At 51.9% G+C, this 13,003-nt stretch overlaps 3 protein-coding genes across 4 annotated transcripts; 1 reads left to right on the top strand and 2 right to left on the bottom strand.

Annotated features, from left to right (window-relative positions):
* Positions 1–101: 101 nt before the first annotated feature.
* Positions 102–2,272, bottom strand: MRPL27 (mitochondrial ribosomal protein L27). The gene is made up of 4 exons (XM_048965103.1): positions 2,148–2,272; positions 1,376–1,498; positions 669–736; positions 102–524 (listed from the first exon to the last, which is right to left on the bottom strand). Exons 1-4 carry the CDS (start codon positions 2,167–2,169, stop codon positions 318–320), a joined length of 420 nt encoding a protein of 139 aa, XP_048821060.1. The 5' UTR covers positions 2,170–2,272; the 3' UTR covers positions 102–317.
* EME1 (essential meiotic structure-specific endonuclease 1) lies at positions 2,247–8,278 on the top strand. 2 transcript variants are annotated; one of them, XM_048965099.1, is made up of 8 exons: positions 2,247–3,011; positions 3,084–3,211; positions 3,400–3,474; positions 3,949–4,067; positions 4,484–4,619; positions 5,125–5,240; positions 5,587–5,776; positions 6,270–8,278. In XM_048965099.1, exons 1-8 carry the CDS (start codon positions 2,363–2,365, stop codon positions 6,444–6,446), a joined length of 1,590 nt encoding a protein of 529 aa, XP_048821056.1. In that variant the 5' UTR covers positions 2,247–2,362; the 3' UTR covers positions 6,447–8,278. The 2 variants fall into 2 exon arrangements, with proteins under 2 accessions (XP_048821056.1, XP_048821055.1); XM_048965098.1 differs by having other exon boundaries at positions 3,400–3,492.
* A 95-nt stretch (positions 8,279–8,373) lies between these two features.
* Positions 8,374–12,837, bottom strand: LRRC59 (leucine rich repeat containing 59). Its single transcript, XM_048965100.1, has 7 exons — positions 12,667–12,837; positions 12,290–12,349; positions 11,620–11,778; positions 11,197–11,301; positions 10,462–10,534; positions 9,729–9,902; positions 8,374–9,149 (listed from the first exon to the last, which is right to left on the bottom strand). The coding sequence occupies exons 1-7, from the start codon at positions 12,769–12,771 to the stop codon at positions 8,905–8,907; spliced, it is 921 nt and encodes a 306-aa protein (XP_048821057.1). The 5' UTR covers positions 12,772–12,837; the 3' UTR covers positions 8,374–8,904.
* Positions 12,838–13,003: the final 166 nt, after the last annotated feature.

Genomic DNA, 13,003 nt, shown 5'->3' with positions numbered 1-13,003 from the left:
GGTGATTCTAGATAGAACTAATTCAGTGGAACAATGGAACAGGTTCTCCAGGGGAAGGAGAGCTGCTGAAGGAACACAGGTAACATTCTGTGAACAGTCAAGACCCTCAAGAACTCCAGTGCATTTATTGAACACTCTTACAGCGGCCAGCAGATGATTCCAATGCCCAAACACCTACTGCATGTGCTCTGGGAGCAAGAGAGCAAAGCACAGCTAATTTCAGAGCAAGGTTTTCTTGTCCTCCTCAGACGGCAGTCCAGCTGTAGCGCTCTGTCCTAGCTGCTTCCTCCCATCCACTCCTGTGTCACACGGGAGACTCAGAGCATGGTGACCAGCTTAAAGCTTCCTACTTTCGTGGTAGGGATAACACTGATGAAGGTTTTGTAAAGAATCGCTCCTTTGGGCAGAGAGCAGATCACCTCCCTGCTCTCGCTGCTGCGGGGGGGGGGCACATAGACCTCTTTAGTGTATCTCACAATCCCGTCCTCCAGGGCGTAGAGCGTCTTGTTCCGGCCCATCCCCACCTGGAAAAGAGCCAGATGGCCTTAGAAAGGAAAGGCTGGAGGTCTTTCACTACAGCCGGCCAGGGCATCTGTCCATGTTGTTTGATACCCGGCTTCAGCAGCATCTGCTGCTCCACGTTTTAAAATACAAGGTGTGTGACTTACGTGAGCCCCTGGATGCCAGCGTATCAATCGCTGAGTAGCCAGAATGTTGCCTGCATGCACAAATGTACCTGCAACAGAATGGCAGAGTCAGACTGCAGAGAAATGGAGCCCCGAGGCTGGCAGAAGAACAAATGGTTCCAGGACTTTAAGAGCTTTCTGTGGGAATTTTCTTTTTGAGGAGATTGCTTCTAGAGCACAAGGCATTTTGTACTTGCTGAAGGCATTTGTTACATTACCTCTAACACTGACATGTTTTCATGAACAAACTCTCTATTATTAAGCACTGAGCTGCAAGAATCTGTACTTTGGCTTCCTCTGCACATCATAATTCTCCCCTTTGTAAACATCTAAAACAACCAACTTCTTAACGCAGAGCAGAGGGAAAGGACGCTTCAGTTACCAGCTATCCCACAGGGTACCCTCCTCCTGGACTCTGCAGGGACGCAAAGTACCAGAGTACATTTTCCATAGGCAGTTTTGTCTGGCCGCTCGCAGTCCTGCTGGCAGGGAGGGCTGACTCACCGCGCCCTCCTGCTGCCACCCCTGCCCCCGGGAGGCGAGTTTCTGCTGAACTTCCTGTTTCCTTTCTCTTGGAAAAATGCCCCAGCCGCCTCCTACCGAAACGCTCCACAATCAGCCCAGCTGGCAGGGGATACCTGTGCAAAACCCCGTGGGTGCCAATGCGGCTCAGCAGACATCTCACCTACCTTCTAACTTTTTCACTCCATAGCGCTTCCCGGGGCTGCGACCACCCAAATTTTTTGAGCTGCCCCCGGATTTCTTAGAAGCGCATCTGACAGCAGCCAGGCTCGTTTGTGGAACGGACAGAACTAGATTTGGAACAAGAACAACAGCAACAAACCAGCTGAAAAATATGTAAGTTAAGGTGTTGGTTTTTTTCTTTCCCGATTTAGAGGATGTCAGTTAACGGCTTTAAAGGTAAACAAAAGCCCTGAGGAAAAGAAATCCCAGGGCAAATTATTGTTCAACCACTAAATCCTCTGCAAATAGGCTGCATCTCAAGGGCTGAGGAGAACAAAGCAAGAAGCAAGCAACCAGTACTGATAAAGCAAAATGCGGAGACTCCACTTCAGGACGATACACAGGCATAATTACTCCCTGAGCACAAACCCTGGGGCTACAACCAGCACAAGTCCAGGGAAAAAGAAACCTTTGTTACGGCCCGGATGGCGTCTGCCGCCACCACATCACTGCCTGCAAACCCCTTCCCGCAGACGAACGGCGCCGTCTGACCGCAGCGCCCCGCGCCGTTCGGCCCAACACAGCCCAGCGTTTTTTCCCAACGATGCCCTTTAACCACAGAGCGGCCTCAGAGAGCGCGAACCGGCAACCGTCCGGCACGGCTTCCCGCAGGCCGTCCTGTGCTTCAGAGCGAGCCGGGCCTAAAACCAGCTCCACTTCAGCGATCCCACAGACCCTCACCGCCCCGCCGCGCCTCCCTCAACGCCTCTCACTCACACAGCCGCCCCCAGGCCGCCATCTTCCGGTGCCGCCTCACTTCTCCTTCCGGAGCAGTAGGAGGAGATTCGTCCGAACGCACACACGCTCACGCGCGCGGACCAATCCCCTCTCGCCGCAGGCGCATGCGCTCGGAATCCGGCCAATCATCGCCCAGCGCGCCAAACGCCCGCCCGCTGTTTTCCCCTCAACGGCCGCTTCTGGGGGCGTAGGAAATGGCGGGAGCTGAGGGTAGTGACGAGGAGCTGCCAGCCTTCGCTGCTCTGCTGCAGCCGCTGCCGGCAGCTGGTGGGCCGGCCCTTCTGAGGGCGTCGTTTCCTCCTCCTCTAAGGCGAGGGAGCGGCGTTGAGATGCTGAGCAGTGACAGCGAGGATGAAGTAGAGATCCTTCCCCTGTCTGAGAGGGTCAGCAGGAGGCTGCCGCCCGGCGGGCCAATACAGAGCGCTGCGGGTCTGGGGCTTCTGCCGGCGGGTGGCGGGGCTGCGGCTGAGCGGGACGGCCGCAGGGAACGGACTGTTCCAACAGCCGCGCTGTTACCCGAGGGAGGACCTTCCGTCAGCCCCCCCGGCTCTAGGGGGCCGGCGATCCCTCCGGCTGCCCCTGTGCGTGAGCGTACGGCCCGGCCTGGGGGGCCTCTGCAAAGTGGAGAAAACGCAGAAGCTTCTCCTCCGAAGAAGAAGCCGAAGTACGGCCGGGAGGAAGGGGAGGCGATTTGCCAGGCGGCCTGGAAGAGGAGGAAGGACCGGGAAGCGAGGAAAAGGCGGCAGGAGGAGGAAAGAGAAAGAAAGAAGAACCTCGCCAAAGTGCTGAGAGCTCAGCGGCCGGGGGAGTGCCAGAAATACATTGCTGTGGTGCTGGATCCAGGTACTGCTTGCAGCCTGCACTGGCCTCGCAGCAGCTCTGGCTGTGGGATCCTGACCCGTGTGCCAATCTCAGTTCTCTTGCAGGTTGAAGGTGGGGTGCAGATCCGTGCTGCTTTGCAGTCTGCAAATTATTCCTGCGTGGTTGAGAGCCAGGCTGTTCCCTGCAGCATTACCTGGAGGAGGAAGTCAGTGTTATCTCAGGTGTGGGGACAAAATCTTGATCATCTTGCCCTTTTCTTCGCATGTTGTTTGCACTTGATAGTAACTGTTTTTAGCATCCCAAACAAACATTCCTCTAAACTTCTCCCTACCTCAGATTGAGAACACTGGTTTGATTTTGAATTGTAAACAGGCCGTTGGTCTGGCTGTTTGTTTTTGTGTCTGGGCAGGCTGAGGACAGTAATGAATGGACAGAAGAGCCGAATCTCCTGGTTCTGCTTGGTTTGGAAGAGTTCTTGTCCATGGTTCGTAACCACAAGCAAGTAAGACTGCTTATAACTTTTGTGCTCTCTGAATGTGGCTTTCTGGAGAGGGTGGTATTTGCCATCCCTTTTCATTTGGAAGCTATCTATGGTTTTATTGAATCGTAAGTCTGATCTATACTTGATAAAAAGCACTGAGATTGTCTGAGACAGAGTTCTGGTAAGCTTTCTTTCCTAGCTACTATTTGTTAGAGGCTTTTTGAGAGGTAACATTGTCTTAGTAGATGCTGTCAGGTCAAGTATGTTGTGGGGCTTTTTTTGTGATGTGTGTTTTGTTATTTTTGTGTTCTTTACTGTAACTTGTTACTAGATCAAGTGCTCTCTGTTTGCACCCGAGAGCTTCAGGAGCAGAACTTCACCTACGCAAAGACTTAGCTGTAACTTCGGGCCATAGGCTGCTGGTCTCATCTGTGCTACTCGGGATGGTTCCATTCTTTTTCCTATTGCTCTTTGCAGGAGGCCCAAGGCTGCACAGAGCAGAAGGAGACCTTACAGAGCTTTGTAGCTCGCGTGATGGAAAAGATGCCTGGGAAAATTCTGGCTCTAACAGTTGTTGAAGTAGAGAAATATTTCAGGTTAGAGTTTTTCTCTTCAAATGCGTCAGTGTTGTCCCACTGAAAGAGGCAGTGTTTACACTAATTCCTTCTAGCAAAGACGTGTAACAGATTCCCATCTAGAACTGCTCCACATCCGTTATGTAGGAGCAGAAACAAAGGTCTGTCTAGTTTGTCAGCACAGTGACCAGTGACAGATACCTGTATGAGTATGAGGGTGGCAGAAATGTTCACAGATACTTTCTTGAAAGGCTTCTGTTGCTCTAAGAATAAATAAATAAATGCTGCAGAGGAATTTTCTGTCAGCTGTAATGCTTGTGTACCCAATGGCCTGTCCTACAGATGCGGTGTCAGCGCAGGGTGTTGGCGCTGAGGTGCTCTATGCTCCAGAGCAACCTCGCCCTTCAGAATTCCCAATCTGAGCTTCCTCCTCTTAGGTGTCTCAGAGCTCAGTCAAAAAAGAGACTGCAACAGGTAACAGCAAATGGGAGCCAGGCAGAAGATAGGGGAGGCCAGAGGCAAAAACGGGTTAAAGATCCTGGCCTGGAGATCAGCAGACTGGATGTGGAAGATGTGAGTAGAACAGGCATGCAGTTGTTGTCTGCCTCTGCATGGACACTTGACCCCATCATGCGCTTTCTGGGACTGGAATCTTCAGCTTCTGTTGGTTTGTGCACAATAAGTAGAGCTCTTTCAGTTCCCCTCTGTTCAGTTACAGACCAACCCTCTCCTGGGCTAATGTGTCTTGTTCACCTTGACTCTGGAAGTGAAAAATGAATCTGTTAGCATTTCCTGAACTCCATGGCCTGACAATGAAGCCAGCTGCTGCCGCCCAGGAGCAGTTGCTGCATGTTGCAGGAATCTCCCAGCTGATATGGCACTAACTGCTATTGGACAGCAGGAAACAAAGTGCCTCCAAATGCTTTGTGTTCAGCTGTTTGCAAAATGGGGAGGGAATGGGTGTTCCTGACTTACACCAGGATGTTAGGACGGGTTTTTTGTTTTTTCTTTCAGTCATGAATGGAGTTTGATGTAAGAATGTGAGTTGTTCCATTTGTTGTTTCAATGACCTTTACAGGCCTTAGTGGATTTGCAACTCTGCACACGTGTCCAAGTCACTTTTTTTGAGAGCTGGGAGGAACTCGGAGAGTTTGCCACCATGTTTACAAAAGCTGTAGCTGAAGCTCCATTCAAGTGAGTAAGCAGGCGATTTTGGTTACGTTTTCTTTGGAGAGGCTTTGCTTTCAGGCTTGCTGGGGGGAATAGCGGGGTGAAGGCAGACTTTGATTTCAAGTTGTCTTACTTGGCATTAAGTCCAGGTCTTGTTCTGCTAGCTACAGGATGGTTCCTTTTTCAATAGAAAATGTTGGCCTGCGTGTAGGAAACTGATGTAGAGAAAGCAGGGTCACCTTTTTAGCATGCTGATGCCACTGGTGTCTTTAGCAGCACAGCACGAGAGGTGGCTCTCTGGCTGTGTGGTAACAGGTACAGGAATTGGAATTTTGGGGGGGTCACTTGCTTTCTCATCCTTTATCCACAGACGAGAGCAGCAGAATACAGGATTCTCTTTCTACTTAGAGAACAAGTGGTGCAGAGGCGTGAAAGTGGATCCTTCTGGAAAGGGCCTCTTTGAAGTTTGGAAGAGGCAGATCCAACAGTTTAACCGGGTCAGTGGGGAGATGGCTGAGGCTGTTGTGTCTGCGTACCCTTCTCCTCAGCTGCTGGTCCAGGTAAGGATGCCTCCTGCGTCCCGAGGGCTGCGTGCAAACAGCTGCTGTGGGGATGGTAGGAATAATTTACCTTTGCATTAGCTTTGACACAAGGATTCTGCATGAAGTGTTTAGGAAGGTGGTGAACAAACTCAATTCCTTGGCACACGCTGCTTCAGCTTTACGGAGCAGACTACTGACGAGCCTGTGTGAGAGCTTCCCCTTGGAGAGAAAGGCCAAAGAAATTGCCAGTGACACCACAGTAACGCGGCCCTGCTTTGCTCGTCCTGCCTGCGCAGTGTCACACCTCGCAGTGTCCGTTCTCCTGTTCTGTCTGGGCAGTTTGGGGCCTGTCTGCCTCCAAACCCGTAATGAGATCTGGAGTGAGACCAGGGGAAAAAAGAGTTTTATTGTGAGAGTGCAGAGCTGTCGCAGGCGTGTGGGGTTTATTTACTGATCTATCTTTGAGCGATGGATGCGAAGAGATGATGCCATTCCTTTGTGCTGCTCGCAGGCCTACAGCAGGTGCTCCTCAGAGCAGGAGCGGCAGAACATGCTGGCTGCCCTCCCTGTGCGCCGCGGCACCGGGGTGACGGCAACCTGCCGCCGCGTTGGGCCCGAGCTGTCCAGGAGGATCTGTGTGCAGATGACTTCCCACGACCCTGATCTCTGCCTGGATGTCTCTGGATAGCCCAGATGAGCGAAGATCCTATGGTCTCTCTGGTTGTATTCATCTTCCTTCTGGGAAAAGGCGCGGAGGTGACAAGTGGGCTCCTGGATCGCAGCTTAAAGGCTTGAAGCACTTTTAGTCTCTATCATTAGAAGGAAATTGGATCCAATTGCTGAATGGCTGGCGTTTACACAGAAAGCTGTGGAATGTCTTCCATGAAGCATGAACTGGACATGCCTTACGGCACTGGTGGTGCTTTTGTTATTTGTCAAGAGTTCTTCCAAGGGAATAAATCACTTTCTGTAATAACATCAGTTATTTCTTAACACACTTCCTTGGACAGGTACAACTTCCAGAGGACCCTTCCGGCCTCGAGCTGTTCTGTAATCCTGGCGTGTCTTCTTGGATGTTTTCCACTGGTATCCAAACTACAAGTAGATACCTTCTCTTTCTTCAGTGTGAGAAATGGTGCTGCTCAGTGCGGTGCTGCCCCCAGCACCTGCTCTGCTGAGGGAAAAGAACTTTACCTCTCAAAGACATTTTGTTGTTTTCTGCTGTGCCAGATGGGAATGAATAAGACTAATTTTCGGATTTAAATTTAGACTGCCCTGATTCAGTCCACAGACAGCTTAATCTATAGAGGGTCTTGAAATCTGATTACATGTGCTGGAATTACGAGGTCTAAACAGTTGGCAGAAAGAGCTTTCTTTTGATTAGGTTGGGGAACACGCTTTCCTGCCCACAAAGCCATCAGCACTGGTGAGCACACGAGGACAGTTGAGGCTTTTTGCTCCAGAGGCACTTACTGAAATAAGTGCTGAGTATGAATTGAACTGCACTCCATGCATGGAAGTTGCCTTTTGGAGGAACGCCACCTCAAACGGGAAAAACAGCCATGAGCTGCAGTGGCTTCACGTGCAGCGGGTGCCTCAGCATGGCCAGTAGGTGCTGCTGACTGAAAGTGACAGATCTTATTAGCCTTGCGTTTGCTGCCTTAAGCAGGACTCTTCTAGATGGTAGAGCTGCAGGTTGCTGCCGGGTGCTGACAGGCAGGTGTTGCTTTGGGTGTTGTCTGCTGTATTTCTGGATGGTAAGCAATGACCTGTTAAAGACTATGAGTTAGAAACAAAACCTAAAGCTGTTTCAAGGAAGTGTAGAAAACGTGCAATATACTGCTGTGTCAGAGGGATGGGAAGCTGCTCTGTCCTTTTATTTTGAATCCATGCTGTTGATTTCTTCTGAAAGGTAATGAGAGAACTACAGGTGTATCATAAAGCTATGGGAAGGTGAAAGCTTCTGTTTCACTTATGACCTCGGTCATATGAAATGGCATAACTGACTTCTTTGTAGCAGCACAGTAACAGTGGAACAGAGGAGTTGCCATTCCTCGTGTCAGTGTAATGATGCAATCGTTCCAGTACTGCAAAAGAGGGAGCACATCAGGTGCCTAACAAAGCTGTGTCTCTGTGGAGGCTGTAGCATGGCTATTCTGAAAGCTGCGCTGCATCATTACATTTACACTCACTTTCTTTTACAATCACAAACCCTGTAGGGATATGACACGCTTGTTTGGTTTTCCTTGGTGTGGAGATTATTTGAACTACTCTGCCTTTACACAGCCGAGTCTTCTTTAGCACTGTGCCAAACTCCCAGCCTTTGCAGGTCCCATGGTGAAGTCTGGGCCAGGCTTTGTGCTGCTGCAGCAGTGCCACCCAGCGCCGTGTGCTGCAGCCAGCCGCAGCAGCTCCTGTCTGTGTCACCTCCCCCTGCACTCACTTTCTGACAAGACTGCAGGCTGGCAAGAAGCCCTTCTTGAGCTGTAGCTCCTTTACTGCTCCTAGCTGGCTGCAACGAGTGATCGCTGTGCGCGGTCAGAAAGGGGCGTTGCTGCTCTAGGGTGTGTAACAGAGCTCTGTCCTGAGGTGACAACACAAACACTTCAGACACATTGATGCGAAAAATGTTGTATTGAAAATTTTCAGTTTCTTTCAATAGTACATCAGCTCCTTCACTCCAACACACACAGATGCACAGCCATTCCACACGTCATTGGTCCTGGAGCAGGCCTACCTATGTTACTCCCATACAGCCACGTCATCAATTTTAGCACTAACAGAAACGAGAGCAAGAACTGGATACGTATTAAAAAAATCTTACACCTGCATTACAGAGCGACAACTACCTGATAACTGAAAGCCGCCTTTTTCCCCACTCCTATGAAGTGACATCTGTCTGTGTCTTAGGAGCTAGCTGTGGATCCCTCGAGGCAAGGAGCGTTAAGTTAATGCAGGCAGGTGATGGCAGCGGCCGGCCGACAGAAGCGCGCAGCAGCGATGGTCTGCCAGTAACTACTGTGCGTGGAGAGGACCAGCAAATCAACGCTGACGGTAAAAAGCGTTTCATCAGAACACAATTCCATAGGAATTCCGGCTGCGTGGATGGTGAAAGGAGATGCTGACAAAGCGCCCATCCAGGACAATCACTGCTGCGAGTTCTGCTGCAGCACGTTTTGCAGGGTTTTGTGGCTCTGCACGGCAGCAACTACATCTTCGTAGAGAGCGCTCACGCTGACGCACAGCGGTTGGTGTTGAAGCTCTGTCAGTCTGCAGACAGCCACAGTGCCGAGGATGCAGAGCAGCAGCAGCAGCAGCGCCCTCAGCACCGACCGCGACCACGAGTGCTTGTGCCGCGCTGGGGGAGGGGCGCGAGAACTGGAGGCAGGCTCTGCAAGAACAACGTTTGCAAGACAACGGGAGGAATTATTCAGGCATCCTTACCCGTCTGCGCCGTGCTCACTTAATGTGCTTTTCAGCCTGTGCTGTGCTCCTGTTTTCTCAAAGAACTCTCCTCATTTAACTACGGTCACTTTAGGAGAAGAGCATGAGATTTACTTTCGTGGGCAGAAGTGAAAAAGGAGCAGAGCATCTGTGTGTTGCACAAGATCTGTTTTTAAACCTATAGTTCAGTACAGTAAGATTAAATGAATGGAGAAGTTTTTAGGAGCACTCAGAGCACTTTACGAAACTTGTAGCTCAGTAGTTCATCAGGAACCTGGATGTTAAATCACTGTTTTACTTGCCTACAGCTGCCTGTCTGTAAGGCTTCTGTAAGCTCTGCTGCTGTGCTGCTTCCCCCACTCCTGGTCTCTCAGCACCTAGGCTGCATAAATGCAGATCTGGCACTATCAAATCTACAGTGCAGGTTAAGCATGACGCAGTTCTGAGGCAGTGCTCCTGTTCACTCTTTTCCACAAGGCACACATTAAAATGCACTTTACCTGAGCTCACTGTGGATACCACTTACTTCGGGTCTGCGCAGTTTCCTTTTTAGTTTTCTTTTCCACCTCCTGTTTTGCAGCTCTCTGAGCATCGTATTCCCGCCTCCTGCGTTCCTTTTCTTCTGCCTTCTCTCGCTTCCTCAGTTCCCTCTCCTGAGCCTCCCTGGCTCGCTGTTCTGCCTCGCGCTTCTTTTCCATTTCTGGGGATTAACAGCAAGTTTTCCATTTACATAAAGGATTGTCGCTGGCTTCTTCCTTACTGCCTGCTTATCTGTTCCTAGTTGGAACCCCTGGACACAGTCCTGGGCGAGCTGCTCTCAATGCCCCTGCTTGAGGCGGGAGTTGCACCAGATGACCCCCAGATACCTGTTCCAACCTTAGCTATGCTCTGAAATCAAATAACTGTCCTGTGCTGTAGTGGTTTGTTCTGGTGGTGGGTTTTTTTCTTTCTTTTATTTATCCTTCATTCTGCTCCCTGTAAGGGTGCAAGACCAAGCTGAACGGGGCTTTGAGCAACCAGGTCCAGTTGGAGGCGTCTCTGCCCATGGCAGCGGGGTTGAAACCAGGTGATTCTTAAGGTATCTTCCAACCTAAGCTGTCCTATGATTCTGTCAAGAAGGCAGGAACTAGCACTGTGTCCCAGGGTATCTTTCTCCTTCCAGCCATTCTACCCTGCTCAGAACTCCAATAGTTACAAATATTTGCCTGCTGGCAATCCCTACTGTGGGCAGCATTCAGCAGCGTGAGGACTGTGCTTACCTCGCTCTGCCTGGAGCTTCCGTTGCCTCTCTCGATCCTGCTCAGACTGGATCGCTTTCATGTGCTGCAGTACCTTCAAGGTCCAAGAGAACAAGGTGAGATGGCTGCAGAAGGCTCGCGGCAGGTTAGCTCACAAATGGCTGCAGTGGGTGCGAAGGCAGTCAGGTGGATCTGACCGCTGACCTGAGCCCTCCAGGTACGACTTGGAGAGAACTCTTGCTACACCAATCTTTGCAGTTAAGAAGCAGAGGTCTCTGCTCTAAAATTACATGGAAAAGCGGTGCTAGCAGCTACAGAGGATCACAGAACAGCTTGTTTCATCAGCCTGAACTATTTCACAGCAGCAGGGCAAGGCAGTAACAGAAGTGCATATTGTAACTTTTTGCTCCACAAATCCCAGCAGCAACTATTTACATGACCCTATGGTTTCCCATAGTAGTTCTATGAAGATTTTTATACCCTGGAGTATAACAAGTTATAACAAAGTATAACAATATAACAAAGCCTATGCACAAGTTATTTTGTCTGATTGTGCTTTCAATCCCTTAGCAAGCAGCATTTAGTCCTCAGTTCTACTGAGAGTGGGACTCCCCATGTTTTTTCTCTAGCCATGGAAGCAGTAAAATCAGTGCAGAGAACTGCTTGAAGAAACTTTAGAGCTTACTAAGTAAAGAGAGGAAAAAAACATCACCAAAAAGATAAGAAACAAGAATAAAACAGCAGCAGGTTCCTTACCCTGACTGCAGCCTGCTTGCACTGCTTCTCATCCAGGCAGTCGCCAGCTACCTTAGCTAGAACAGGATCCAGGGGATTGTCCTTCAGATCCAGCCACTTCAGGTTCTGCAGGAAGAGGTGGTGAAGGGGGGGCTGTCAGACGGCCACAAACATCACGACAGACTTGTGGTTATTTAAGAAATTCAAAGCTGAAGCAAAGAGCTGCTTGGTTTTCCCAAGAATGAAATAGGAAGACAAGTGGGGAGCTCAGCGTTCTCAATGGGCGTGAGAGAATTTCCTCTGGGCCGTAGCGCAGAGACAGCTGAATTTTGGAAGGAGTATCGTCAGGATAGATGCTTCACCAGAGAAATCAACTTGAGAAGGATCACAAGACCCTGGGCTGCGTCCCAAAGCTTTACGTAACCGCCCGGCCGCCGGCTTTACCTTGAGCTGCGCGAAGCTGACGGGCAGGGTGACCAAACGGTTGTTGAGGAGGTCCAGGTGCTGCAGGCTGACCAGGCGCCCAAAGTCCACGGGCAGCTGCTGGAGCCGATTTTTACTCAAATCCAGTTTCACCAGGTGTGTCAAACTGCAGAAATCTGACTAAAACACAACCAAAAAGCAGGAAAAGCATTTCAGCACCTTACTGAGGGTCCTCGGCAGGGGCTGTGCCGAGTCTGCACCTTGATACAAGCCACAAATCCCCAGCTTCCCACGGAACTGGTGGAGGACAATCCCCCCACCTCCTTTGCCTCAGAAAAGTGAGGTAGGTAACGGTGGGGCAGACGAACCGGAGGCGGTGTGCCGAACAACTGAGACAGCTGAACTGCTGCGGCTGCTGAGCCTGCTCGGTATTCAGCCGGGATCCTTCGGCAGGAGGTTCTGCACTCTGCTCGGCGCAACCCTTTTCTGTCAGCTGCTCTCTGTCCCGCAGCGCTGCCTGCACCGACCCGCCCTGCGCTGCCAGCGGCGCCTTCAGCCGCCGCAGGAGCAAAGAGCCCAGAGCTCCTTCCGACCTCCGGCTGAGCCGGCGGCTGTTGGAGCACCAGGGGTCTCTTCCCGATATTTCCTACCAGCTCTGCTTCATCCTCTCAAAGGCTGTCGGGCATCTTACCGGCAAGGAAACCAGGCTGTTACAGGACAAATCCAGCACGGTTGCTTTTGGAAGCGCAGCCTGGAAGAAAGCAGTCCCGAATGAACGCACGGGTACAGTGCGGAAACCTCCGCGAAGGCGCTACTTTTGTATCGTTTCCGCGATATTTTGTATTGTTTCCGCGAAGCTACGTCGTATCTTGACGGGGCCGCAGCCGGGATCTCGCTCTAAGGAGCGAACCCGGGGCCATTCGCGCGGCCGGGCAGCGCCGCTCCGCCGAACGGGTCGTGACGCTCCGCCGCCCGGCTCCGTCCCCGCACGCCGGCTCACCGCGCTGCTGCCCCGAAGCCGGCATCGGCCCGCTGCTCCCGGCCGGCCCCGCACGCTCGGACGCTCACCAGCTCCCTGACCGGCACCTCGCTCAGGCCGCACAGGCTCAGGTCCAGCTCGTTGCCATCCAGCTTGTCCTTCAGGCTGCCCGCCTTGCCGCCGCCCCGCGCCATGGCTGCTCCGCGGACCCCGCGCCGCCCCGCCGCCCCGCCGCCCCGCCAGCCACTTCCGCGTCCACGTCCGCACCGCGGTGTCGCGCAGCGCCCCCTGGCGGCCCGGAGCGGCGTTGCCGGCCCTGCGAGCGGCAGCGCGCAGCGATCCGCGCCTCCCTGCCTTGGCCGGCCGCATTGCACAGAGCCGTGCCGCCGCCGCCGCGCTCGGAGCCCGGATTGTCTTTTGGGAGCT

Source organism: Lagopus muta, chromosome 18 (assembly GCF_023343835.1).
Source record: "Lagopus muta isolate bLagMut1 chromosome 18, bLagMut1 primary, whole genome shotgun sequence".
NCBI classification, from domain to species: domain Eukaryota; kingdom Metazoa; phylum Chordata; class Aves; order Galliformes; family Phasianidae; genus Lagopus; species Lagopus muta.
The sequence above is the reverse complement of the archived record's forward strand: the minus strand, read 5'-3'. Positions and strand labels throughout refer to the sequence as shown.

Bases quoted from the DNA above. Each gene is read 5' to 3' on its own strand.
- MRPL27 (XM_048965103.1), bottom strand. From the start codon at position 2,169: ATGGCGGCCTGGGGGCGGCTGT. The intron at 1,499-2,147 runs GTGAGTGAGAGG...TTCCAAATCTAG, and splicing joins GGCGGCCTGGGGGCGGCTGT to TTCTGTCCGTTCCACAAACG. The intron at 737-1,375 runs GTAGGTGAGATG...ATTCTGTTGCAG, and splicing joins TGGAGTGAAAAAGTTAGAAG to GTACATTTGTGCATGCAGGC.
- EME1 (XM_048965098.1), top strand. From the start codon at position 2,363: ATGGCGGGAGCTGAGGGTAGTGACGAGGAGCTGCCAGCCTTCGCTGCT. The intron at 3,212-3,399 runs GTGTGGGGACAA...GTGTCTGGGCAG, and splicing joins GGAAGTCAGTGTTATCTCAG to GCTGAGGACAGTAATGAATG. The intron at 3,493-3,948 runs GTAAGACTGCTT...TGCTCTTTGCAG, and splicing joins TGGTTCGTAACCACAAGCAA to GAGGCCCAAGGCTGCACAGA.
- LRRC59 (XM_048965100.1), bottom strand. From the start codon at position 12,771: ATGGCGCGGGGCGGCGGCAAGGCGGGCAGCCTGAAGGACAAGCTGGAT. The intron at 12,350-12,666 runs GTGAGCGTCCGA...GCTTTCTTCCAG, and splicing joins AGGTGCCGGTCAGGGAGCTG to GCTGCGCTTCCAAAAGCAAC. The intron at 10,535-11,196 runs GTAAGGAACCTG...TGGACCTTGAAG, and splicing joins GCAAGCAGGCTGCAGTCAGG to GTACTGCAGCACATGAAAGC.